The sequence below is a fragment of the Carassius auratus genome, chromosome 9 (assembly GCF_003368295.1).
Source record: "Carassius auratus strain Wakin chromosome 9, ASM336829v1, whole genome shotgun sequence".
Taxonomy (NCBI): domain Eukaryota; kingdom Metazoa; phylum Chordata; class Actinopteri; order Cypriniformes; family Cyprinidae; genus Carassius; species Carassius auratus.
This window is the reverse complement of record NC_039251.1, coordinates 1,049,174-1,076,678: the sequence shown is the minus strand read 5'-3', so window position 1 is coordinate 1,076,678 and position 27,505 is coordinate 1,049,174. Positions and strand designations below refer to the sequence as shown.

Here is a 27,505-nt window from a genome sequence, read left to right as displayed (position 1 = left end):
TTTATTGAAAAAACAAAAAGGTTCTATCTACAGAAGTCTATGGAACACAAAAACTTTAAAGCTCAATATCTCAAAACTACTCAGAATGCAGATAGAACCTTATAATTCCAAGGGGACTCGGTGTGTTACACCAATCAAATAATCAATCTTAAAAACAGTAAATTGGCTTATGGATATGATTTTAGCCCCTCTCTGTGGTCGTAAAGGGCAATATATCCCAACACACTTGGAGAGTACAGTAGTTCTATGATTTCACCAGATGCTTCAGAGAAGTAGATGTGGTAAGAGCTCTTATGTTGCTCTGGGCTGGTGTACATGGGCTGTTTTGATGTACAAGTTTGATGTTGCTCTTCCCTTTCATTATTTTCGTAATGTACAGAACAGTAAACACTTTATAAATGAAAAAAAAAATACAAATTTTTTTTTTGCACTGAAGAAGTGCACCAAATCGGCTGAGAACCGCTTTCTCCTGTAGAGGACTCAAAAAGCCTGTGCTCTGACTGTAACTCAGCAGCTGGGTTGTTTCGTCTGAGATAGGCTCAACCTAGCGGTTGGGTAAAAAAAAAAAAAGACCCAGCATCTGTGTAGAAATAGTAAAAACAATCCAATAAAATGACCCAATGGGCTCAACCCAGCATTTGGGTTAAAAAATAACCCAGCATTTTTTAGAGTGAGATAATAATACAAAAAATAAATAAATACTATTACTGAGAGTGGGCCAACCCAGAAGGCATATTTGCCATGAGTTTTCTCAGTAATTTCCATAATTGTAATTGTAATTGTAATTGTAATTGTAAAAACTTTTATTGTCCCCCATAGGGGCAATTTGTTCTGGTTTGTAATTAAGTACATAAAAAAAGGTGTGTGGTTGATTCTTAAAGAGATAGTTCACCCAAAAACGAAAAAACTGTAATTAATTACCATTTTGTTGTGCCAAAACTTTAAGACCTCCATTAATCTTTGGATTACAAATAAAGATATTTTTGATGAAATCTGAGAGCTTTCTGACCCTGCATAGCCAGCAGCGATACTACCACATTCAAGGTCCAGAAAGGTAGTAAGGGCATCATTAAAATAGACCATGTGACATCAGTTGTTCAATCTTTAAATATAATATATATTTAATCTATAAAAATGCTTTTTTTGCACACAGAAAACAAAAATAATGCCTTTATTTAACAATTTCTGCTCCTCCCTGTCAGTCTTTGATGCAGAAGCCTTTGTTCTGACTTTGAACCCGGATGCCCTGAGCCGTGTTTGCAAGCAGAGGAATGCGAACTGTCATGAACGCAAATCAGAAACTGACACGGAAGAGAAGAAATTGTTGAATTAAATCATTATTTTTATTTTCACACAAAAAGTTCTCATAGAGAGATTGAACCACTTATGACACATGGACTTTTTAACAATGTCCAAACCTTTCTGGGCCGTGGTAGATCTACTGTTGTTCTACAACATAAATTAATTTTGAAATGTTTGTAAATGTGTGTGTGTGTGTGTGTGCAAAATCCTACTACAGAAGCACTACAGCTACCACAAGGATATAAGTACCAAAGGTAGCAACTTGATAGCAACTATAGTTTCACATTTTTAAACACAGAACGGTGACAGAATTCACATTTGATCTGTGATTATGTGTTATTTCTATTGTAAAACAAAGCCTCTGTTTTAAAAACAAGAATCGATGTGAAGGTGTAAATTCTCTTTCAGCTGTAAAAACTCCAAAGATCTTTAGGTGTATTCGTTTAGATAAATGCATTTAATATTATGGATGGCATTGGCCTTACCTGAGACTGTTCAGTGTCCATGATTTTATTTTAGAAATGTCTGGGATCTCATACTTCAGGAAAGATCAGTTTTCTAACTCTTTTCAAGACCAAGTAATGTCAAAGTGTTAAGACATTTGAAAAAAAAAATATAATATATTATTATAATAATAACTGAAGTGCTGGTTAATACTCACCCCTGTTGAGTCAAAAAACTGACAAGAAGAAAGGCGGTTAGTGGCAACACAATCATCAAAATGTAAACCCATATGTAGGCGGTTGCTTTTACCATACAAGCAACTGTGAGCAAAATGTTTAGTTTATTTGTGAAGCTTTTTACACACACATAGAATAATATATGTAATCTTTTACTTATTTTTATATAAACTTTTACTGTATTTCATTTGACTTAATACAAAAAAAACTTGAAGAATACAACTACAAAAGTAACATTAGAAGAACCACAAAAACTCCATGATAGCTCAGAGTTCAGTACAAGCTAGTAAAGAGATCATAAATATCTTATACCAGGCTCTGGTCCTGAACCTTAACACACAGTATTTCAAAGAAAAAGAGATGGTACCTTCATTGTTTCCCCAACTTCATTGTTTGCACTTTTGTCCACTTGCTCCAGTCCTTGTCTAGTCACCCCAGCTTCATTCTTATTCTGAAATCGTAATTTATCTTCACGCTGAGAGTGGACAGGTCACACCTCATGTCGTTGTCTCACTTGAATACTCTGACCTCCCTGCATGTAAGAAAATACATGCAGGCTGTAAGATTTTCCAGCTTTGCATTGCTTTGAATAGCATGTGTCAGTTTACTGTATCAGATTCATGAGTCTAGTTTTCTCAGGTTTGTTCTAAAACTGAGTCTTACTGCAGCTCAAATGTGTAAGTGTCTTTGACACACTGGTTCTTATACTGCACTTCAGCTTCATAATATAAGAGTTGATATTTTATTACTGTTATCTGGGGTCCTCCATGTTGCAATACTAGCATGCTAATATTAAAGGGGTGGTTCATTGCGATTTCACTTTTTTATGTCAGTGTGTAATGTTGCTGTTTGAGCACAAACAATATCTGCAAAGTTATAAAGCTGAAAGTTCAGTGCAAACGGAGATCTGTCAATCTGTCAATCTGTTTAATGCCTACAAATGCCTGCTTCTCAGAGTAGGTGACGATTCGGATAATGGATCCGCTTTACAGTTCTTGGACCCTAGTCGGTAGGTGACTTTAAAGTCGAAGCGTGAAAAGTAATCCATGGCAACAAATAACAGCGTATCTAAAAGTATGAGACAACAACAAACAAAAAACATACGTCTACCATTAAAAGTTCTGCACGATCCTCTTCATTAAAATCCTGTTTTTCAATCGGGCTCAAACTGATAAGCGATATGAATGATGCTGTTGTCTACAGTACAAAAAAAAAAGAAACACTGAACAATCTCTTTAAAAACAATCTGGTCAGGGTCAATTTCCATTATCTCACCTTGAAAAGACCAGAATAATTATGAGTATTGTAGGTCTATACAAAATTCAGCAGAAAGTGAAAAATCTGGTCAGTCTTTGGCATTCAGTGGTCTGATATTTCCCAATAATTAATAAGCAGTGCTAAATAACAGATAACAAATAACAGGCCTAGTTTCTCAATAACACAACTATTGCCATTTTTCATTTTGCTTATCGATTATACTGAAAATGAAGTCTGAGGTCCTCAGTATTTTGCATCAGTGTCCTGATCACAGTGTCAGGATTTATTTTGCTAGCTGGATGTACCGCTGGATGTGTAATTATTTTGATTGGTCAATCATGCCATCCAGTGGTATGACTTTCCTAAAATTCACCATTTTCCATGACAACAATAAACAGCAAACCAAAGCTACTTTTACATTTGACAAAATATTTTAAATAGAATTCAGTATATTTACTTTTCACTAGAGGTATCTCATTCGTTTCATACAAACTAAACTGGCACTATCTTGTCTCAATTATCCTTTTTAGCCACTTCCATGGCAGTTCTTAACTGTTTAACAAATTGGTGGCTAATTCACATGAATTTGTTTTCTTGCAATCTGCTTATGCATCACTGACAGTTAGGTTTAAAGGTGGACCTACATCAATTACATTGTACGAATTCATGGCAAATTGCCAATTCAAAAGTAAGTTACTTTTCTCATGTGATCAGGTTGTGCATTGTAAGGGACCATATTTTCCTAGCAGAAAAAAAATGCATAATTTAATCTCAAATCAATACTTCATGTCCATGTATTTATTTATTTGCCAAGTAGCGGAATCAACAATAATATATACAATCACGTTGTCATTGTTATAGGCCAGATTATTATAGTTTAAAAAATGTTCACAGTATGTGTTTACAGTGTGAAATTGACTGAATGAATAATATTATTTGCGAAAATGTGGGGCTTTACTTAATGAGTGTGTTCAGATCTGAATCTTATACAGGATATACCAGCTCATGTGAATGCCGCCCCCTCCTCAGACCTTTTGATGTGGCTCTCCAGACAGCTCATGCACCATGATGCACCACTACTTATCAGCAAGCTTATCGTCATCATCAGATGTTTGTCTAAATGTACAAGAATGTGCTTGTCATATGCTCCATTCCTAAAAATTAAACCTATGACCTTTACATTGGGAAAGCACGTGTTTTATTGCTCTTCTAAGGGACTTTTTATGTTACCGTCATAATAGCTTGCAAAGTATTTTCTCATGCTCTTCAGCTACAAAATTTTCTAGCGGTTAATAGATGGATATAAAAATATAGAATATTTGTTCTGTCAATTGAGAGCTAAAGTAATAAAGATTTTTTTAAAAATACTCACCACTATTATTTTACTCAGCATTAGACCCAGGAGCAAAGAGCAAGGCAAGGACTACCAGGTGATATACACTCCGGCTGTTCATGATAAGCTCCTCTCTCAGTTACTTATCATTGAAGAGGGGTTAGGACATAGAGGAAAAGGTGACACAATTCATACCTGAATCACCAAACCCTGCTGTTCCTCCACTCGTTTCTTTCCATCCTCTCAACCTCACTTTTTACTCTGTCTTAGAATGGTTCAGTGCAGTATGAGGGAGGGCTTTGACATTAACTCTGTCACATCAGTGGTTTTGCTTTAAACATCTTTAATCAACTCTTATCATTTATATGCTGGATCTTTTCCCCTACAGTTTTATCTCTACATATTTGGTATTTTCCCATGGTAAAAAATTTACTAATGCTTTTTTTTAAAATGAAGACAAGAGCAGATTATTAGAAAGTCTAAGCACAAACTCTCGATAATGTAGAGTTCAAGAGCAGAGGAAGATTCAACCACAGATAGAGGGAGGAAGAGAACAAGGGTCAAATAGATAACCAGGCTAGAACACTTCACTTACTATTTTTCTTTTACTGAATTCTTTCTGCGAGATCTTTAAAAACCCTTCAACACTATGATGCTTACTAGTCATACAATTAAAAATAATCTCTAAAACATCAGCATCAAGAGATAATATTCAGCTGCACACATCGTCTTTATGTTCAAGTCATAGAAGACTTAATAAAATAGATGCAGTAAAATAATTTCTTTATCATGGATTGCACAAATCAGACAAAAGGAGATGCATGGGAAGTGTTACCTGTAAACAGTCACATTTATGAGCCTGGAGCAACTGTTTTGGAATAGATTTTCATCTTTTATTGTATTTTTCTATTATTTGTTTTACTGGATAAATTAGAGGGAAAAAAAACATTTTTAATGTTTATATATGTTGAAAAATGTATATAAAATCCACATTTCTGAAAAGTACATCCCTATATGCTCCACTCTATCTAATGGGCTCTGATCAGGTCAAGAGAACATATAAAAAAAAATGTAAGGGCAAAAAAATTAAACGTTAATTTGGAATTTTCATAATACTACACTATACAATGATATAAAATGGTGTTTAGTGTTTGAGTGAATGATACTGTGCACATTCTATATATAAATATAAATATAAAAGCTGTTTGTGATGAGCTTTTGGTGGTTATCAGTGGATTTAGGTTCAAAACAGATATTAGTACTTCAATATGTTGGTTTATTCATATTTAATCAGTTAATGAAATAAAGTATTTTATTGTGAATTGAAGTTAAGTCTGTAAAACCTAAAATGTTTCTACCATTTTTATTTTTATTTTTTTTTTACGGTGAAGGTCTGGCAACCACAGATGCTGGTATTTTACTGTAAATGCCACAGATTTTTTACAGTGTACTACATATTCATAAATATTAATTAATTCATTCATTCATTCCTTTTCTATTGTACATGTATACAGTCTTGAAGTCTATGACATCATAAATACTGTCTTAACAGACCATATATGTATACAGAACCATAGTTTCAGAGAAGAACTGCATCCCACTGTTCCTTCAAGGAACTCCAAGTGTAATACAGATTAATGAGATTAGAGCTCAGCATTTATGAAGCGGTGAATGACAATGACCACACCAACCTTGTCATTTCAATTGTGCCACAGAGAGAATGGATATGTCAAGTTAGGGAGTGAAGGGGAAAAGAGAGCGTCAATTCAAAAGATGAGGATAAATCTTTGAGCAGCACTCGATTCCGTCTGGGCTGCAGAGCAGTTTTCCCCCTCTGGGAAGGGCTGCGTGTCTGCAGAGAAACCGAGCTAAGACGAGACCTGTCAGGAACAAAGAGCGAAATTCCAATGATATGTTTAGCTAAAAGGGTGAGAGAAAAGTGAATCAAAGCAGTGCAGGATCAAAGAAACGCTTCAGTAAAGTCAACTTGGCCGCCAAGAGACCAGCAGGGGATGCATATGATTTATAAGTTGTTCTTCAGAACCTTCAGATGTTGAAGAATTGATTGTTATTGTTGCTAGAGAGAAGAAGAGGGAGATGTGGGACTGAGGTGGAGGGTCACCTATTTACGCTTCAAAAGTGGAGCTCTGTGATATGTGACCGTCGTCAAACACTGGTCTTGAACAGAGGCACTTGAACACGTCAGGGCCAATAAGCCACTGCAACAAACGGTGGAAAAGAAAAGCGACAGTTGTTTTGTTTGCTTTGACCTGACTTACCTACAATCAAACAAACAGCTTTTGAAAGTCAACATGACAGCGAGTGATGATCAGTGGCAGTTTGTTTGAGTCAAGGCCACAGTAAAGGTCAACTAAAAGGTCAGTGTCAACAGTGCAGAGTTGTATCGCTACAAGAGATAGCACACTTTCTGATATACCATTGCTTTGAATACAGCTAACCACAATTTGAGATTTACAATACATACAAGTGCATCCGCAATAGCAAACCTGCAGAATTCCATGAATATTCAGATTAAGGTCCCTATTTTAATAACCTAAGCGCATGATCTGAAGTGCATGGCACATCTCCCATTTTTTTTAAGAGCTAGTTGCGCTTGCACCATGGCGGACTCACTATTTACATGGTTTAATTTCCAAGAGCAAAGACTGAATGCTTCTCCAGAGAGGAAACGGATCTGCTCATGTGTGAGGTTAATGCACGTGAGCAGACCATATACAAGCTGGATTCCACCAAAGGCCCCTGACAATAATACACAATAATAATCTTTTACATTGTAATCCTTTCCATTTTAGTATTTGCCATGTTTGTGTGCTGCTGCGAGTCCTTGTGTGTGTTTTAAGCGGAGCGCCCATAGGCGTACATTATGCGCTCTTTAAATAACAAAAAATATTGTGCCACTGACTTTAGACCAGGTTTCTGTAGGTCAAAGTTACCTCAAAATAGCAATGCCCCAACAATGCGCCTGGACAAACCTTATTTTCAGACCAGCATTCCCATGGGTGCACAAATGGGCACAAATGCATTTCCTATTTAAACAATGTGGTGCAGTATGTGAAAATGATAAAATGGCGTCTAGCTGAATCTAGCAAAATACAGTTGCGACGATGCCACGCATTGCTCCGCATTGTGCCGGATGTATGATAGGGCCCTAAATGTTCATTAACATCATCAATGTAACAGTACTGATCAGTTTCCAAATCTACTTTTATTCAGTTATCAGGTTTGCTCATCACTGGCATTTTGCAAGTGTACACAACAAAAGCAGCTGTGAGCTAACCACACTAACCACTAGTTCCTTTGAAGCACAAGGAAGGCACTGTACATGTCAGACTTCTCTCCATTTCTCAGAGCAGACTTGAGTACCTTTCCGCATAGTTCTTGTAAATAATAATAATAATATGTACATTAGTGTATGTGTATGTATGTTTCTTTTTTTCTCTCATCTATTTTATGGAAATACTTTATTTTTTGCTTTCAGTGTTTAGTTCTTTTTAGCATTTTTTTTTTTTTTACTTTATTTTAGTATTTCACAGTTAGGGTTACAAAATTAATAAACAATAAATCCAAGATAAAATAAAGGACCTCACTATTATAAAAAAAAAAAACTGCAATTTTTTTTAATCAATATAATAATAATTAATAAATGGACAATTATTTAGTCTAGAAGTAAAAAAAATAAATAAAATCCTTAATTTAAAAAATAATATGAACTTAAAAACACAACACCCTTATAAACTTGTGGTGTAATGGTTAGAGAGTTGGACTTTTAACCTGAAGGTCACAGGTTCGAGTCTTGGTGCTGGCAGGAGATGTAGGTGAGGGGAGTGAATGAACAGGGCTCTCTTCCAGACTCAATACCTATGGCTGAAGTGCCCTTGAGATAGACACTAAACCCCCAATTGTTCCCCGGGTGCTGGAGCAATAGCTGCCCACTGCTCTGGGTGTGTGTGTGTTCACTTCTCACTGCTGTGTGTGAGCACTTGGATGGGTTAAATGCAAAGCACCAGTTCCAAGTATGGATTACCTTACTTGGCAAATGTCAAGACTTAAAATATATATTTTTTAAATACATGTTGCCTTTATTATTATTATTATTATTATTATTTCACAAATCACACTATTAAAGAAGAATAAAAACAAGATAAAATAAAGGACCTAAATATTATATCAAAATGTGGATTTATTATATATATATATAATTTTAAAATGATAATAATACACATAATATTAAATAAATGACTGTCTAGGTCAAAATATTCCTAAACTTACTAACAAGAAAAGTCTATCTCCTACCAAGAAAAGTGTATATTTTGAACAAACATAAAATGAAGGACACAACGTCCTTAGATACATGCTGCTGCTGTTTGTGTTTGTGTGTGTGTGTTTTTTTTCTCAAACAGAATGAAAGAGTATAAAGGTGCGTGACATGACAGAGAACATGACATGCAAGACATCTGAAGTGAACAGTGAGTGTATGTATGTGTGTGTTTATGAGATGCAGCCAGCAGACTGCAAGGTAAGAGTGGTCCACTGGGACAACTCCGAAATAACAACAAAGAGTCATCAGAGGTCTGGATGAAAGCCCTGTCATGAAATATTTGACTTCTCACAGTCCACACCTCAATGAGTATGTGCTCATGGATTGACTGACCGAGGCTGCTGCCAGAGCACATGGGATTTTGACCACAACAAACCTTGGATCTAGCGGATACCTCAGTGCAGTCACATTTAATATAACAGAACACAATCAGTGCATTACGTTTAACTCTGCTTTAGCCGTGATATTCATCAAAGGCAGAAGTTTGGCTTTTTTTCACAAGTTAAGTCAAAATGGTTTTATAATTTCTTGGAACTGTGCATTATTTCAGAATGTATTTTTTCAAATGCAAACAAAAAAAAAATAAAAAATATATAAAGAGAAAAAATTGCATATGAATATGTTGAAAGTTCATGTTTGTTATGATTCTTCTCGACCTGTTTCCTCTAGCAGTTATCTTACTTCTCACATCCATTACTGTTTCATTTTCATTTCAACAGTGCCATCAAGTGGACTCCTTGCAACTACTTCGTAGTTGTATATTCAGGACAGAAATATAAAAGCCCAAGCATCATTTTGTATTGTTTAGTAATAAAAAAATTAATAAAGTGCAAGTATTTGGATTTTCAACAAATTCCAGTGAAAATGTATGTATAAGAATGATCTGATTCATACAAGAATAACACAGCTAATGTTTTAATTCATATTCAGGTTGTAAATGAACACATAGTTTTACAAAGTATCAACATGTGGAAACAATTGTACATTTCCTGTTATCTGAAGAAAGTTAATGGTTTTAAACCAGTCATTTTAATATCAAAGCACTTAACACTACAGTGCTATAGTGTATAATAGCCTAATTACTTGCAGGCTGGAAAAGTCCAAACCCCTGTCAAGGTTGCATTTGAAGAAAATTACTTAATATTTATCTGACATGTACAGTATGCTTGGAGTCAGACGAGGCAGTTCACATTACAGAAGATTGCTTTGTATTATGGCCATTTTGGTAAATTACATTGCCCTCTGATCTCTGCCAGTTGATTGACTTTCATGGTTTTCATTATAAAGACTCCCAAAGTCTGTCTGTTGATACTAGTAAACAAAATCAGAGACTGTGTCCAGCTGTGCTTAAGATTGTAGTTCAGCTTGATTACAGAAGCTTTGAAATGCTCTAGCTTGCTAGAATTGCTAGAAATGCTTACACTTATGCATTTAGAAGATGCTTTTATCCAAATCGACTTAAAGTACATTCAGGCTCTACAATTTTTTATTATTATAATCATAATTATTATTTTTTTTTATCAGTATATGTTTTGACGTTCCCTGGGAACTGAACCCACAACATTTTGCGCTGCTAACGCAAAGTTCTACCACTGAGTGAGGGTTAGATTGTTAACTTAAGTGTACAGGTCATTTTAAGAGTGATAAAGTGTTGGAAAATATTTATTTTCATGCATTTAATGTTTAAAATGTGAAAACTACTCATTGCATCACACCATCTCCTGACTGCATTATTTATTATTTGTAAAATAGGGGCTTTATGGAGTGTTTGTATGCATGGTTATAAGTATAATGGTTAATATTTCATTAATTTAGGGAAATGTAGATTTAAGTGTGGCAGTCCTCAAGGTACTATTTGTCCAACAAGCTTATTCCTGCTAGAAAAGCAAAATGTTATTGAATGGCATCAACTCTGAAGCACATGTGATTGATGGACTAGAATTACTCAGTGTTACTTACTACCTTCCAGCAACACTACATTCAATGAAGGTAAAATAGTGAAACCATAATCACCTGTTATTTAAATGGAACTGGAATCGGTTGTGTTTTTCTATATTTTCTCTAAAGAGTTTAAATTAACTTTAAATATATCCATATTTTAAAGCTTTATATTCTGCTTCTACATTTTGCTACTCTCATCCTTTCTTCACTCCACACATTGAACGTCATGCATTGACTTCCTTTCTATTCTCTCTTTCCATTCCTCCATTTCTTACATTAATTTCCTGATTGCAGACTCACATCTGTTTATTAAAAAGGTCAATTACATGTCTGTCAACTATAATATAACCAATTAAAAAAAAATAAAAAAAATAATGAATTTGAGTATAATCACTGAGGGTTAAATGTCAGCCCACTTTACTCAAATCCCATTGGCCCACTTTATCTAACACATTCTGCTAATTTCAGATAATTCAGCAATATTTAAACACCTTACAAGAAAGCTATAACAGATTTTTAAACATTTTGTTCATAGCATTTTATACTGTTAACTGTATGAAAACAAAAAACAGCATGAATTATTATTATTATTATTTTTTTACTTAACCTTATAATTTAGAAATGTCTTATGTTGAAGGGTTTTCAACCTTTCACCATGACACAGTCCTCCTCTCAGGTATGGCCACAACCACCAGCGTCATATTGCATCAACCAAAATGATTTTATCATTTAGAGGAATAGTGTCCCTTTAATTAAGAACCATTGTTACGCTCTGAAAGTGCAAACCCTTTGAGCACAGTACAATCAAACTTAAATGGCCCACTTTACCTGAATCCACCCTACAGTGTCTAGTGTAAAATGTGTTTATGAAAAGTTTGTTATGAATAATAAAATTCTAACAAAAAAACATTTTGGTTGAATGCTGTTTGCATTATAAATGCTGAGGAAATCACCTTTAAAGTTGTCAAAAATGAAGTCCGTAGCAATTCATATTACTAATCAAAAATGAAGTTTTTATATATTTACAGTAGGAAATGTACGAAATATCACCATGGAACTATATCTTTACTTAATATCCTAATGATTTTTGGCATAAAATAAAAATCAATCATTTGACCCATACAATGTATTTTTGGCTATTGCTACAAAAATACCCCAGCGACTGGTTTTGTGGTCCAGGGTCACAGATAATTAAAAATTTAAATCATGAAAGCATATAGGGTAGCCTATTTACTTTTAGTGAATTTACAAGCATTCTTGGTGTTCAAACACTTACAGAATTTCTCTCCATATAGTGTGGAATAAGATTGCTAAAAATGGTATGAAGTTTCAGAGTCATTAATGAACTCACAGTGTCCTTCCTTACTTGCCCTCATATTTCTACTTCTAAAAGCGGGATCTACTTCATCAAGATCAGCCTGACGCAACCAAACACTGAGACTGACAAGAAAATGAGCATGAAAATATGACTCCCCTCATTATCCAAGATGGAAAATTCTTAAGCGGACTTCCAAAAAGAGAAATCATGGAAATACACTTTTCGTGTCACACGAGGTCTCACTGTGAAAGCCACACATTCTCTGCTGGAACACTTTTCTAGGCTCTCTTTCACTGCTTAGACACATAGAGGGCAAATCTGTTGTGAATTAAAGAGTCATATTTAATACATCTATGATTCCATTGGACACCAGTTCTCAGTTGGTTTTTCAAGCCCAACTTGAGAAAACGTTTAAAGTGTTGAATGTTATTCTGTGTGTTTGAACTCCACATTTTTTTCTTGAGAGTGATATTGTATACCCTTGTTACCATAGACCTTGGCTAGAAGAACTGAAAAACTTCTGAGCGACTACAAGAACATGGTACTGAATAAATGCAGAACAAAATGCCATTGTGCCATCTTGAGGAGGTGTTGTTGTATTGCATGGTATTGATGGCTAAGATTTATGAAGCAATATTATAGATAAAATCAATAAACTTATGTACACCCAAAAAGACTTGAAGTACTGTTTTTAAAAAAGTCTCTTGAGCTCATCAAGGCTGCATTTATTTGATCAATACAGAAAAAAAACAGTAATCTTGCAAAATGTTATTACAATATAAAATAATGGTTTCTATTTTAATATCTTTTAAAATCAAATTTATTTTTGACGCAAAGCTGAGTTTATATCAGCCATTACTCTAATATGAAGTTTCATATGATCCTTAAGAAATAATTTTAATATGCTGATTTATTATAAAAATTAAAAATAAACCAATGTTGGCAAGTTTTGCTGCCAAAGAACAGCATTTATTCAAAATATAAATCTTTTTTAACAAAATAAAAATCTTTGCTATCACATCTTAACAATTTAACACATATCTGATGAATAAAAGTTTAAATATCTTTTAAAAAAAATTAGCTATGCATTACAGGAATAAATAAGATTTTAATATATATTAAAATGGAAAAACGTTATTTTACATCATAATAATATTTCACAATATTAAATTTTTTTCCTGTATTTTTGATTAATATGCCACCTTGATGAGCATAAGAAACTGCTGTAAAAATTGTTCTGATCCCAAACTTTTGACCAGTAGTTTAAACATTTTAAATTATTTAAATAACACCTTTCCCTTATATTAACAATTTTTGAATTTTATCTGCAATATTTCCCTGACTTTTTTTCTTTTAATAAAATATGGGGTTTTTATCATTAAAACTCTAAACATAAAAATATAGCAAAAAAAAAAAAAAAAAAAAAAAAATATATATATATATATATATATATATATATATATTAGCCATAGTTTGGCTGGTCCTGTGTCTTATAGTCAGGTGCGACTTATTTATCAAAATTAATTTGACATGAACCAAGAGAGATGAACCAAGAGAAAACATTGCCGTCTCCAGCCGCCAGAGGGCGCTCTATGCTGCTCAGTGCTCCTGTAGTCTACACTGAAAACATAGAGCGCCCTCTCATGGCTGCAGACGGTAATGTTTTCTCTTGGTTCCTGGTTCTAAATAAATGCGACTTATAGTCTAGTGCAGGGCCGGCCCGAGGCATACGCGAACTAAGCGACTAAGCCACCAGGGGGCCCCCAAACATTATTTTTATTTTTATTTTTTTTTTACAATTAAATAACTTAAACAAGTGATATAAATAAATGAATAATAAACAAATAAATGAATAATTCAAGACAAGAAAATTCTTATTTACTGACAACTGCTGCTGTGTCTGCTAGCGTTTGAGTCATGCGCAATTGCGCATAGACACCTTGCGTGTATTGACAATTCGCGCCGTTAAGTGCGCGTCACTGTAATAAATGATAAGCCATGTCACAAAAAGGATGTATCCCTCTGGTGCCGAACAGAAAAAGAAGAAAAGGATAAAAAGTTGGCTTGTCGTTGGACGTTCGAGAGTCTCAAATTTAGGGACCGTCTCTAAAGTTACATGTGATATTGGTGTACACTTTTCTAACGTCAGTAGCATTTGAGGAGAATGACTTACAGTCATAAAAACAACTGTAATTGTTCATCTAGGTGTCAGCTATAATGCACAATTGAATATAATGTTGTACATTTATTAAAATAAACTGTAAATCATTTGTAAATTATGCTACTTTTTCACATGGAAAATTTCACTGAAGCTCAGTAGAATTTGAGGAGAAAGACTTGCAGTCACCTTATACATGTTATATTAAACTTAATTATAAATCATTTAGGTAAAAACGAAGCCCGTTTATCACTTTTTTTTTTTTTTTTTCAGGTTCCCTTACGAAAATTACCCATGGTTTTATCAATAACACCACAAATCATCGTTCTTGTCGCCATGGTAACTGCATATTAACCATGGTTTTGTTACTTCAAATAATAATTTACAAAGAAAAAACTATGAGGCAATAATGATTGGTTAATAATAACACTGTTAAAATACATAATGTAGGCACATACCAAATAAACAATTTATATACATGTTATTACAAATGCCTGCACAAGGAGCCAAATGCCATGTAATTGCTGCTGTCACATTTTTGCTATAGATGAAAAATCGTGCATATCACAACCCTGGCAAAAATAAACCATGGTTTTATCATAGAAGAAATGCTTAATTTCCTTTTGCATGATTTCTGAATGCTTAAGACTATGAAATAAATTAGTCATAATAAAGCTATAGCCATAGGCAAATGTTGAATGGTACAATTGTAATTAGTAAATAATACAAATTATTCTTTTACTTTTTTATTTGATTAAAGTTCTATTTTCACCCCTATAGTAGGTGTTTATTTTCCATCATCATATTTGAAGAAGGGGGGCACAACAATACAATCCTGCTGTCCCGATGTCATCAGTGACTTTGCCTCCTGAAAAGCTAGGAAGGAACAATTTTGAGGTCATTGTTGTACAATTGTCATTGTTGAATCCTAGCTGTTCTTATGTTTGCTTTCATTATTTACGTTTTTAACTATTTTTTTGTAGCATTATACTTTTTATTATATTAATGTTTGTTTATTTTGGTTTCATTTAAAAGATTGCACATTTAATGCACATTTGCATTTGGACATTTGCAAATTATTTATTTCATGTTTTGTGACAGTTTGTATTCAGAAGTTTAAGAGTGAAGTATGTTAAGTATTTATTTTTATTTATTTATTTTGTATTAATACATAACCTCACTGTATTCATTTATAATGTAACCTTATAGCGTGACATTTGTGTCAATAATCTTGAAGCACAGGTGACTCCGCGTGGTGGGAGGGGGGCCCCCAAATCAAATTCTGCTTAGGGCCCCCAAGAGGCTCGGGCCGGCACTGGTCTAGTGCGACTTATATGTTTTTTTTTCCCCTAGTCATGACGTTTTTTTTTTTGGACTGGTGCGACTTATACTTAGGTGCGACTTATAGTTCGAAAAATATGGGGTAATTGCTTTTGGCATCCAACACAATTTAACCAAGACCACATCTGTGCGGAGTGGAGAGGGTTTGGTTAAAGCTTGACAAATATCTTTTAGCACATATTTTTTAAACAAACGTCTTGCATTCATCATAAAGCACGAGCACAAATGCGCCCCCCATTCCTCTGAATACATTAGACAGAGCCCCTTTGAAGAAAGCTTTTCCACCCTCATCACGAGCGATCTTTCTCCAGCAGTCAAGGGTTCCAGTGTACATAATATCCACTGGGAAAACAAAAGACAAAGGCCTGAGTTGCAATAAATGCACACTTGATGGAGAACAGTGCATATGTTTGAGTATGTCTGTTGTGTACCTCCTTTGCGGCCGGACTGCATCATCATGCGACACCGCACAGTGTCAAATGGATAGGACACCACACCAGCCACTGCTGTGCAAGGATCCAGCTGACCACAAAAAGGGTGTTCTTCGGGTCGGGAAGCATGCCTGCACAGCAACACACACAATTATTCATGCATGTTTCTAATAGAGTGTATATGAAGATTTGAAGATATTGACTTGAACTGGCCATATGACAAGTTAAATTAGAATGACAGAAAGAGGAGTTGCAATTCTGAATACTGAATTGTAACAGTAAAACACAGGTAATGCATTCTGGGAAATGAAGTGATCTTTCACCCCAGTCCCCCCAAAAAATGTAATATAAACTAAATAAAAAATGTTAAAGTATTAAGTAAATCCATTACAAATTGTTTCCATTCACTGAAATAAAATACAAATTGGAAAGTGAAGTTAATCTAAAATTCTAAACGTTCTAAAATGACTAAAACTGCACCCGCCTACTTCTATTCACTTTTGAGACTCTACATCCCCTCCAGAAATCTGAGATCTATGAGTAAAGCGACGCCTACCATCGCACAAAAGCACTTTCCAGAACATTTTTTTTGTTGCTTTGGATAAAAGTGTCTGCTAAAAATGAATAAATGTAAATGTAAAAAAAATAAATAAAATTAAGCTAAATGGAAACTGAAAATATAAAAAGAAAAACTAACTCAAAATGTTTATAAATACTCATTTAAATTAATAAAAAGCTCATTTAAAATATTAATATATTATAACATAATATAATATAATATAATATAATATAATACTAATTTAACATTTTCAAACAAGGCTTTATCCAGCCAAGGTTTAAAGTTTGCATTTGCTTTTCTAATAAAACCAAATAATTTATTTTATTTAAAAAAAAAGTACTAATTCAAATTATGAATAAATACTACAACACTAAAACAACCATTTTTCAAACAAGGCGTTGTCAGTCTAAGATTCATAATAAATATTTGTTTTTCTAATAAAAGCTTCAATTATTTTTTCTAATTTTAAAATTCTACTTGTAACCCTGTAAATCACATCATCTGAAGCACAAACCTATTACCTTTAGCAGTGTCATAGATTCCGAAGTAGGTGGCCCTGTAAATAATGATGGCCTGGACAGAGACGTTGAAGCCCTGATACAGACCCCGCAACCCGTCTGACCTAAAGATTTTGGCCAGACAGTAGGCCAGCCCATTAAACTCTCTGGTGCTGCCGGCTTTGCCGACATCTGAAGCCAAGCGGGTTCAAGCGAAATCCAGAGGGTAGACGAAGCAGAGGGAAGTGGCTCCTGCAGCTCCACCTGAGGCCAAGTTACCGGCGAAGTATCGCCAGAACTGCGTGTGCTTATCAACACCACCCAAGAATATCTGTTTGTACTTGTCCTTGAAGGCAAAGTTGAGGGCTTGTGTGGGGAAATACTGAATGATGTTGGCTAGGTTGCCACGCCAAAAGGAAGCAAAGCCTTTCTCCTTAGGAATCCTCACAATACAGTCCATAGTACCTTTGTATTGTTTTTCTGCACTGATCTGCTTGCTGGCATGTTGTACCTATTAAATGAAACACACAAGACTGTGAGATACATGATATCTGGATTTATTTATTGTCTTTTAATTGTCCTTGAGGAATATTTCAAATACAGAAAACTGAAATTCTATTACCATTTAAAATAACCTTTTTAGCAGTTCATATAAAACAATTTCTAATTAATGCTATTTATTTCTGTGATGATGCTGAAGCTGTATTTTGAGCAGCCATTATTTCTGTTTTCATGATGCTTCAGATTCAGATTTGCTGCTCAAGAAACATTTCTAATTTTCAATACTGACAACCGCTGCACTGCTTAATATTTTTATGGAAACCATAATACATTTTCCTAATATTCTTTGACGAATAGGAAGTTCAAAAGAAGAGCATTTTTTTTTAAACAGAAGTGTTTTGATAACATTACAAATATCACCAATATCACTTTTGATCAGTTAAATCTGCTAAATCTATGAACCCCAAATGCTTGAACAGTAGCCTAGTTTCCACAGAAATATGAAGCAAAAACTGTTTTCAACTTTGATAATGCTGCTCCAGCAGAAAATCAGCATATCAGTATGATTACTGAAGGATCATGTGACATAAGACTGTTAATGACTGCAGTAAATTCAGCCTTGCTATCACAGGAATAGGCTAAATTAAATATATTAAATCAGAAAACAGTTACTTATAATAATATTTCACAGAATTACTGTTTTTATTGTATTTTAAATCAAATAAATGCAGCATTGATAAGCCTAAAAGACTTCTTACAAAAATTTTTTTAAAAATCGTTTGTATGGGAGCATATAGTTCTGACATGATTTTTTTCTGATTTAAGATGCCCTTCTTGGCAAAAATCAGCCCAAATGCATGCGACAGGAGACCAGACTGCAAAGGAGCAAGCTGCAGGAAATTCACGGTTTGGAATTAATATACGGTACATTTGTGTTACTAAAATCTACAAATTAAGATCCACGTGAAAGACTTCCAGAAAACAAACTGGTCATTAAAAAGACCACTTAAACGTCAGGTATGGCCTCTGAAGGAGAAAGTGAGTTACCACCTTTATAGCCACTAAAATAAAAAAATAAATAAAAATGTCCTTAGTGGTTATTATTAAATAAAAGAGAAAAGGGTTTATAAATTAGCATACATCACGGCAGAGTGAGTGAAGAGAAGTCGAGATGATGAATCTCACCTGCAGCAGCAGTTTGACTCTCTCTATCGGCGCGACTGCAGTTTTGGAAATAGCTGCTGCGACCCCACCGGCCAAAAAGTCTTTAGCAAAAGAAAGTGCAGCATCAGCCATGACGATAATACTTAACCTTAGTGTATTATAAACACAATATACTGAACGTGCCGACAGAAGCAGGAGGTAGAGCGGAAAGTGATGATGATGCTGCAGCGGACACACTGCGCTAACTCACGAGGTTTCTCGCGATATTTGCTCCCGAATTACTAGTGTGTAGAGTAAAGACGCTGTGTACAACCATTCAGTCTGTGTACAACACAGAACTTACATTTTAATTACATGATATATCAATTAATTAATAACTTAATAATGAATTGTCCATTATATCATGTTAGTTAAAATTCTTATTGATTACATGCATCATATCATATTATTCCAATCTAAGAGATTTTAACTATAAACCAGTACCTTTGTACACTTAGGCTTTTCATTTAAAACACTTCGTTATTAAATACTGCTCTTGAATCTATTCCCTATAGGACTACAAACCCCATTCCTCCCAATAAAAGCTAAAGACAAGATTCAAAGATTTTGATTCAAAACCATATTTAATTCAATTTACAACATTCACAGTTAAAAACTGTTTCTGTGATTAATAATAATCATATACAAATACTTTATTTGAGTATTTAGGTCAGAAACGTTAATAATATTTGAACACAGCTAAAACACTGAACTACAGTAAGTCAACAGTAGTGTTTCCAAAATGCTGTAGGTGTTATATCACTCAAGTTCTGCAGTCTCAATGGATGCTGAAGAACAGCCTAGTAATGTTCTTTTATTATTTGGGTCTTGTTTCACAAACAGCATGGCATCCAGCAGGTTATCTGTGTGGTTGATGTGTTTTGGAGTGAAGCCATGCTTCTCCAGTAAGTCACTGTATTCAGTGGGGCTCCTCTGCTTTCCTTCTGTCATACTGAGAGCTTGCAACAGGGCTCGGCTTGGCCTTTTCCTTTCCTCATCCAGAAAAATCTCAGACACCAGAAGCCCACAACCTGTTTGGTAAGCAATACATTCATAAACCAAACATTTAAACCTTTGACCTGTAGTGTTCCTGTAGCAAGCGCAAGGTTGGGGGTTCGATTCCCCGGGAACACATGATATGTAAAAATTGATAGCCTGAATGCACTGTAAGTCGCTTTGGATAAAAGCGTCTGCTAAATGCATAAATTTAATTTAATTTAATTTAATTTTTAATTTAATTTGATTTAATTTTTGATTTAATTTAATTTAATTTAATTTTGACCTTGATTTAAAAAAAAAAAACTTAGCACAATTCAAAATACTTTAAAGCAACAAGTAATGTTAAGATAGAGTTTATACTGTAGGAATCAATCAGGCTACGAGTTCACAAACTGGGATGAATATACCCCCAGGGGGCGCTAAGGGGCCATTTACAAAGGGATCATCATATTAGGAGGGTCCTTGGAATAAAAAAAGTTTGATATTTCAGAATCAGGCTTACACATTAATAATGTCAAGTTTTAAAGCACTTACCTGGTGTGCACATTTTGGACAGTTTACTCAATAATACATGCAGTTTCTCATCAGACCAATCATGGAGGATTCGTGCAAGAATATACAGGTCTGCTTTAGGCAGGTCATCTTTAAAGAAATCTCCTATCATGCAAATAGAAAGAAAACCAAAAAGTGGGGGAAAAAAAAGAAAGAGTCCAGATTTTCATAAGGCCTTTGGCACATTACTCCGGATGTATTAAACATGAAACAAATAAACTGTAAATTTCTTCATTATAAAAATGTTAATATAAAGTCTTCACTGACCTGCAACAAATGAAACTCTGTCATCAGTTTCTTTAGGCTGAAAGTGGCGTCTCATCTCAATGACTTGGGGCAAGTCAAATACAATAACCGACAGTCCAGGATGCGCTTTTGTAAACTCATATGCCATGGCACCAGTGCAACCTGTGTGAGAACAGAATGCTTTTCTAAAATGCTCATAAAATATATATAATTCATAACTCTAGACTACACCTCAAATTATTGAAATTTTCTGATGTTTTTCCAGAAGTTTCTTATGCTTAACAAACTGGCATTTACAGTATTTTACCAAAATACAGTGAAAACAGTAATAGTGTGGTAAAATTTGTAAATCAAAATAACCATATTCTATTTCAATACATTTAAAGATGTAATTTAGCCGTATAATTTAAAGCTGAAGTTACAGCAACCATGGCTCCAGGCTTCAGTGTCACATTATCCTTCAGAAATCAGTCTAATATTCTGATTTGGTGCTCAAGATACATTTTTTTATATCATCAATGTTGTAAAGTTGTGCTGCTTAATATTTCTGCAGAAACTGTGAAACCGTTGTTTTTTTTATGACTCTTTAGTGAATAGAAAGTTCTAAAGAATAGCATTTGTTTTTTAATCTCTGTAAATTCCTTAACTGTCACTTTAAATTCAATTTAATGCATCTTTGCTGTATTTAAATACATTAATTGATTTTCCTTTTTTAAAGTAATTTTGCTAACCTCAATTTTAAATGGTATTTTAATTCTGTTATAAATTTGTTAAACAATGGTTTGTATGCTTCCACCCACACACTTAGATACAATGATACGTGCACACACACGCACAATCACAATCACAAGAATACATATACAGATTTATCAGAATAATTTGGATATGTTAGCTGTCAGTATATATGTTCATTTGTCCTAGTGTTTCTGTATTTGGCACTTGTAAATTCTGTCACATTCTTTACTTGCATAAAAAATATATATATATAAATGAATAAATAAAATTAAATGGTAGTGCATATTTATTTCATGTCAGAAGAAGGCTAAAGATTTTGGAAGCACTATTATCTTTATGATTCCATTTAGTTACTGTCACAGAAATAAAACCCTTCAGTACCTTCAAACCCTTTAAGTACCTTTAAAGTTTCTAACTTTTTTTTGTCTGTGTGGAAAATAAATTCTAGCTCTAAATTTAGGTTAAAGCAGGTAAAGAGAATAAACCGGATACAAAAAATACAGATGTCCTTGGCATAAAAGGCCCCTGAGAATACTGGTAATAAGAAGCATATATAATATGCATATCAAGCTTGCAACTCCTTTTCAGATAAGCAGCTTTTGAGAACAAGCTCTTTCATAATAAAATATGCATGCACTACGTTCTAGTGAAATCTCAAATTATGCAAGACAGCAGCGTGACGGTGGTTTCTGCACATCATATCTGTGCATTCTCGCGGTCACTCGCTCACATCTCAATGGGAAGTCAGGCACGCAATGTTTTGATCTGTTTTTTTGTTTGTTTGTTTTTAATAATCCTGAACGTTAGGGAAAAAAGCTGAGAGAGTATGTTCTTTTATTGATTTTTTTCTTGAATTCATATTTGAATTAAACATTTAATTTCTCGGCTTTTTAAGATTTTCTTTTAGTGATTTTGAAACATACCTGATATATAAAGGCTGCCCATGAAAACAATTTTATAGCCTGCATTTGGTTAATCAGTATATCTGAAAATGAACCAACTGATAGCCTTTATTTTCACCATCTGTCTCTATTTTGAGGTAAAAATCATATACCTCCAATGTCACAAGCTGTTTTGTAGGGAGAAAGATCAAATGCTGTTGCCACATCTTTTCCAGTCACCCTTGCGATGCTGTGCATTGCATCCATGAATCGTATCTTAACTTCATCTTTACTGTAGTAGGCATCCTAGAAGACAACAAACCAGTTCTACTTAAAGCTGAAATCTCAATAGCATGATCCATAGGTGATATGAGATGAGCAGATGCGTTTAACTCGCGTTTACCTGAAACACATCCTCATTCTTCTTCCCAAATGCTCGCTCATGTTGGCTGGTGCCCTCCCTGACAGCGTTCTCTAGATGGCTGAAGAGAGGCCACACCATATCATTGCAGTGGAGAATGTACCCATTCAATGACTCAGGGCTGTCTGATACCAGGAAGCGACTGGCCTGTTCTGTATTTCTATACACTGCAACAGACAATAAACAATTTTAGATTTACAGTCCACCTCCGGACATGACAATGAACAGAACGTGTAATAAACAAGCAGTAGGAGGAAATGCATGTATGCAAGTGCCTTGCCTTAATGGACAGAGAATAGTGCTTGTCAGTTATAAATGGACAATGAGCATAGAGGTTTCAGAACTCGCATTAAGGAAAACCACATGCGATTTCTAAAACGGCAGTATGTAAACCTTACCACTGGTATTTTGCTGTCTGACCCGTTCTAGAAGACCTAAAGAGACAGCAGCTTCCAAAAGCCTCTCAGTGCCTAAAACAGAGGCGTTGATTTGGCCAGCTACCTCTTCTAAGGTCAGACTGTTAGAGCTGTTCAATACATCAAACACCTTCAGTTTGGATGCTGTGAATAGAGTCTGATAAACAAATGCATTGCAGAGCAGTTACCACACATTTCCCCATTGATAAATCATTTGTAATTTAATGGTTGGTGTTTAAATTAATGCACTAACAGCATAATAGTAAAGTTATAAAGTTAAAATATTAAAGGTGTAGTTCACACAAAAGTAAGAATTCTGTCATTACTGACTTGCTCATGTGTTGGTCTAAACTTAATGCTTTTAAATTTTGATGAACACAAGAAGAGTTTTTACCAAAATTGCACTCTGGCATAAGTTAACTATTCTTTAACGTGTAAAGAATCATGATTACCTTTGAAGCTTTGAACCCATCCAGTAAGCTGATGATACTGTGGGGGATGTCCTGTCTGCTGAACTCCGGCCCCAATTACATTCTGTTCTTGCATTGACGATTGACTGACATCTTTACCATTTTCCAACAGCTCAACATCCCCGTTTGTGGCACCTTCAGACAGGCTGTTAACCAGAGACCAAGCCTCATCTGATTCCCGTTTGACCTTATGGGCCGGACTCTCATGTGGGCTGTTAAAAATCAACCCCAGCTGCTTGCAGAAGTGGTTAAGAGGGAAGCCTACCACATTAAGAAAATCTCCTTTCACATACTCCACCAGCATGCCACCCAAAGCCTGGATCCCATAACCACCAGCTTTGTCCCTGTAAAGCACAGATAAATCTGTCAGTCTCATCATTGATCAGATTCTGCAATGCCAGGGCACAGAAAATTGATTTATTTACTCAAAGTGGACTCCCTTACTCAAAAATGTACCTTGCTGAATTTCCCCTTGTCATTTTCAACACGTCAAAGCAAACACAAAAATGACTAACTCTATAAAGGTCCAAATTCCACAGGTTCAGCGAGATCAAATTTACTGAACATGCTCAGCAAACGTGATCGCAGTTTTTAATGCATTTAGAATATGAAAATCAATACACATAAACTCACATGGGCTCTCCACTGTTGATGTATTCCCAGAGCATCTCCTCGGATAATTCTGCAAATTTTACTTTTGTCTCTTCATAAAAATCAACCACTTTGTAGTCTGTATCTGAACCTGCATAGAAAAAGTATTAATCTTTAAAACGATCTGTCTGTTTTACAAATACAAGACTTTAATTGTAAAAATAAATACATTAAACTTTCACATACCACTCTTGTCATGGCAGAGCACAATAGCTACACCCGTGAAGACGCTGTGTTCCTTACCACTCAACCTGAAACAACAATAATTTCAATAGATTTTAGTTTCTGCATGAGTGTAATAAACGTCTCACTTCAAGACAACAACAAAACATGTCAATGCACCTAGACAGCATACGGTAAGCATCTTGTTTATCTGTAGGCTTCTCCAAGATCAAACCATCAACTGTCTGAGGACGAAAAGAGAAGAACAAGGCAATTTTAAGATCAGAATATCATATGTAGAATCTCTATTATATTATATTATATTATATTATACAGCTGCTTACCACAACAGTGTCTGCTCCGATTACAACATCTGGACGTTTCAAGTGTTTCTGAATCAAGCACATATACAGTTATACAGAATAAAGGGGACATAGTAAATGGTCAGAAACTAAAATTTGCTTTCTCCCATTCAGAAATAAACAACTTACAAATGGCATTCGGTGAGCCACTTCCAAAGCCTTCTGTTTGGCTGTTTCCACTGCATAGTCATATGGGCTCTTAAACAAGGATTTGTCCAATGTTTCTTTAAACCAAGAAGGAACCACCTCGAACCGTAAACCCTGCCTCATCGATGCAGAAGAAAAGAGAAACACTGATCATTCAAAGTTCATTGTCCATGTATAAACCTAGTAAAATATCTCAAAAACTTACAGCATTAGATAAAATCTCCAGACGTCGTGGAGATGCACTTGCTAGGACAACAAGCTTTCCACTCAGCTTGGATATTACTGGATTTAACAGCATGTTACACCTCTCCTTTCTGACACTTCCAGAGGTTGATCCTGAAAATCGAGAGAAAAATTTACCTATATGCATGTCAAAAACAACAAGTTTAATACACTGACATGGCAAAATCATATGCTTAACCAGCAAAAGTCTGAGTTCTCAGGGACAGCAACCTCGATAATGGTTGAAGGTGAGCTTGACAACAATTTCGTCCAGATCATAATTTTCTTATCGTTGTTTATTTGAAACAGAAAACATCAGTCTATCCATTTAGACTTAGTGTAGTTGCATTAGAAGTGTATTTGTTCTAGTTATAGAGCAGTGTGTTCATGCAAGAACTTAGCGTGTCAAAAAGCGGTATTCATTTATTCATGTTTTGACATCAGTACATTCAGAAGTAGCAAATTACACATGTATAAAATAGGTAAATATTAATTTATCTTTAATCTTTTTAAGCATTTACCTGGAAAGGCTTGCTCCACTTAAACGTAGTGCACCGAAAGGAAGAGATCCTGAAGAGGCGGAGTCTACCACGCACGCACATGCGCAGTTACCTTTCAACGTCACGACACTTCTGCGTGACCACGTGTAAATGGAGTGTAGTTTCATTTATTCTGGACTTGTCATTATGCTGAACAGGTTGGAAAAAAATTGTTAATTAATTAATAATATCTAGCAAGATGTATCTATTTAAAAAATAATAATAATAATAATAACTTTTATGACATTATGAATCTGACTCTAAAAGCAATGTTGGTTTTGTTATAAATTTAATTCATTTCTCTTTTTTATTTAATTTATTTGAAATATATATATATATCATACCATATATATATAAACTGAGATTGCTCAAAATTAATAGCTTAAAGCAATTTAATTGATAGTTGTAGGCTAAGATGAGATGAGTTGCTCACCTAAAGTGTGATAGTACACCGCTGAATGCAAGACAAATTTAAAAACAAAATAAATAAAATGTTTATTACAATAGTCAGTTACTTATAAGCTTTCTCAGTTCTGGTTTATGGATATCTTAAAAAGAAAAAAATTATGTTTATATTTTTATTTAAAATACAAACGGGTATTCCCCAATAACTCAACATAGCCTATTGATATGATAGCCTAAAGCTTGCCACTAAAATTACACCAACTCTTTGTTATTTTTACACTTGGAAGTGGTTTTGGCACTGTGGGCAGGTGCTAAGTCCTGCTGGAAAAAAGAAATCAGCATCAGTTTCAGAAGTGGCTTGGTAACCCTTTTCCTGAAGACATCTGAGCGTGGTGACTCTTGATGCACTGACTCCAGCTTCAGTCCACTCTTGTGACACTCTCCCAAGTGTTGGAATGAATTTTGCTCGACAGTATTCTCAAGCTTGTGGTTATCCCTTTTGCTTGTGCAACTTTTCCTACCCAATTTCGTCCTTCCAGTCAACTTTGCATTTAATATGCTTTGATACAGCACTTCATTAATGACCTTCTGTGACTTACCCTCTTTGTGAAGGGTGTCAATAATCATCTTCTGGACCACTGCCAAGTAAACAGTTTTCCTCATTATTGTGAACAAGATTTTATTTTTTTATTTTATTTTTTCAAAAAATTTGAATATCATGAAAAAGTTACAAATTTGCTTAATTTATTTCAAAGAGTGAAACTTTCATATACTCTAGATTATGAGTATGAAACTTTCATATACATACTCTAGATTCATTACTTTGAAAGGAAAACATTGCAAAGTTTTTTTCTAGAATCACGTTTCACCTTTTAAAATAAGTTACAGTTAAAAAGAGAAACTGTGTGTGCGTGCTTTTCTAGCAACTTAAATCTATCACTCCACTACAAATTGAAAACTGCATCTGTTATAGAAGGTTCTCTTTTTCTCTCTCACACACACTTGAACCATAAAATCACCTGTCATAGTGCACTTTGAAGTGGCATTTGCAAACTGCTTTGTTTCCTTTTTGAGCATTGCACTGGGCACTTTCTTTAGCATTCAGCAACGTATATTTCACATTGGTCTGGGACCACTTATATCTATTTCCTGGAAGCTATTTTATTTCCACTGAGGTCACACACTAATTTTTTCTTTCCTTTTTAAAAATTATTTTTTTTCAGTACATGTGCTTTGTACAATACTTCACTTGACATACCATAGTTCTCCGTAGAAAGGAACTGAAAGAAAATCTTGACCTCGGTGTGACGTCTGTGGTTTACATTCTAAGTATAATAAGCCTTAAAAAATAAATGGTTGTAACATTTATTTTGTTGAATAAGCCATATGTAATATTTAATCTTGGAAAGACAATAATTACAAAATCAGTTTGTTCAG

At 34.6% G+C, this 27,505-nt stretch overlaps 1 protein-coding gene and 1 pseudogene across 1 annotated transcript; both read right to left on the bottom strand.

Moving 5' to 3' along the window:
- Positions 1 to 14,960: 14,960 nt before the first annotated feature.
- Positions 14,961 to 19,061, bottom strand: LOC113108146 (ADP/ATP translocase 2-like; annotated as a pseudogene).
- A 364-nt stretch (positions 19,062 to 19,425) lies between these two features.
- Positions 19,426 to 25,747, bottom strand: LOC113108145 (N-acetylserotonin O-methyltransferase-like protein). Its single transcript, XM_026270993.1, is given in 15 exon segments — positions 19,426 to 19,891; positions 20,394 to 20,516; positions 20,679 to 20,819; positions 22,447 to 22,579; positions 22,677 to 22,861; positions 23,093 to 23,267; positions 23,563 to 23,599; positions 23,601 to 23,924; positions 24,214 to 24,322; positions 24,418 to 24,482; positions 24,574 to 24,638; positions 24,738 to 24,785; positions 24,885 to 25,016; positions 25,108 to 25,238; positions 25,646 to 25,747. Coding segments are annotated over 14 exon segments (1,902 nt in total). The 5' UTR covers positions 25,201 to 25,238; positions 25,646 to 25,747; the 3' UTR covers positions 19,426 to 19,619.
- Between the last annotated feature and the right edge of the window lie 1,758 nt (positions 25,748 to 27,505).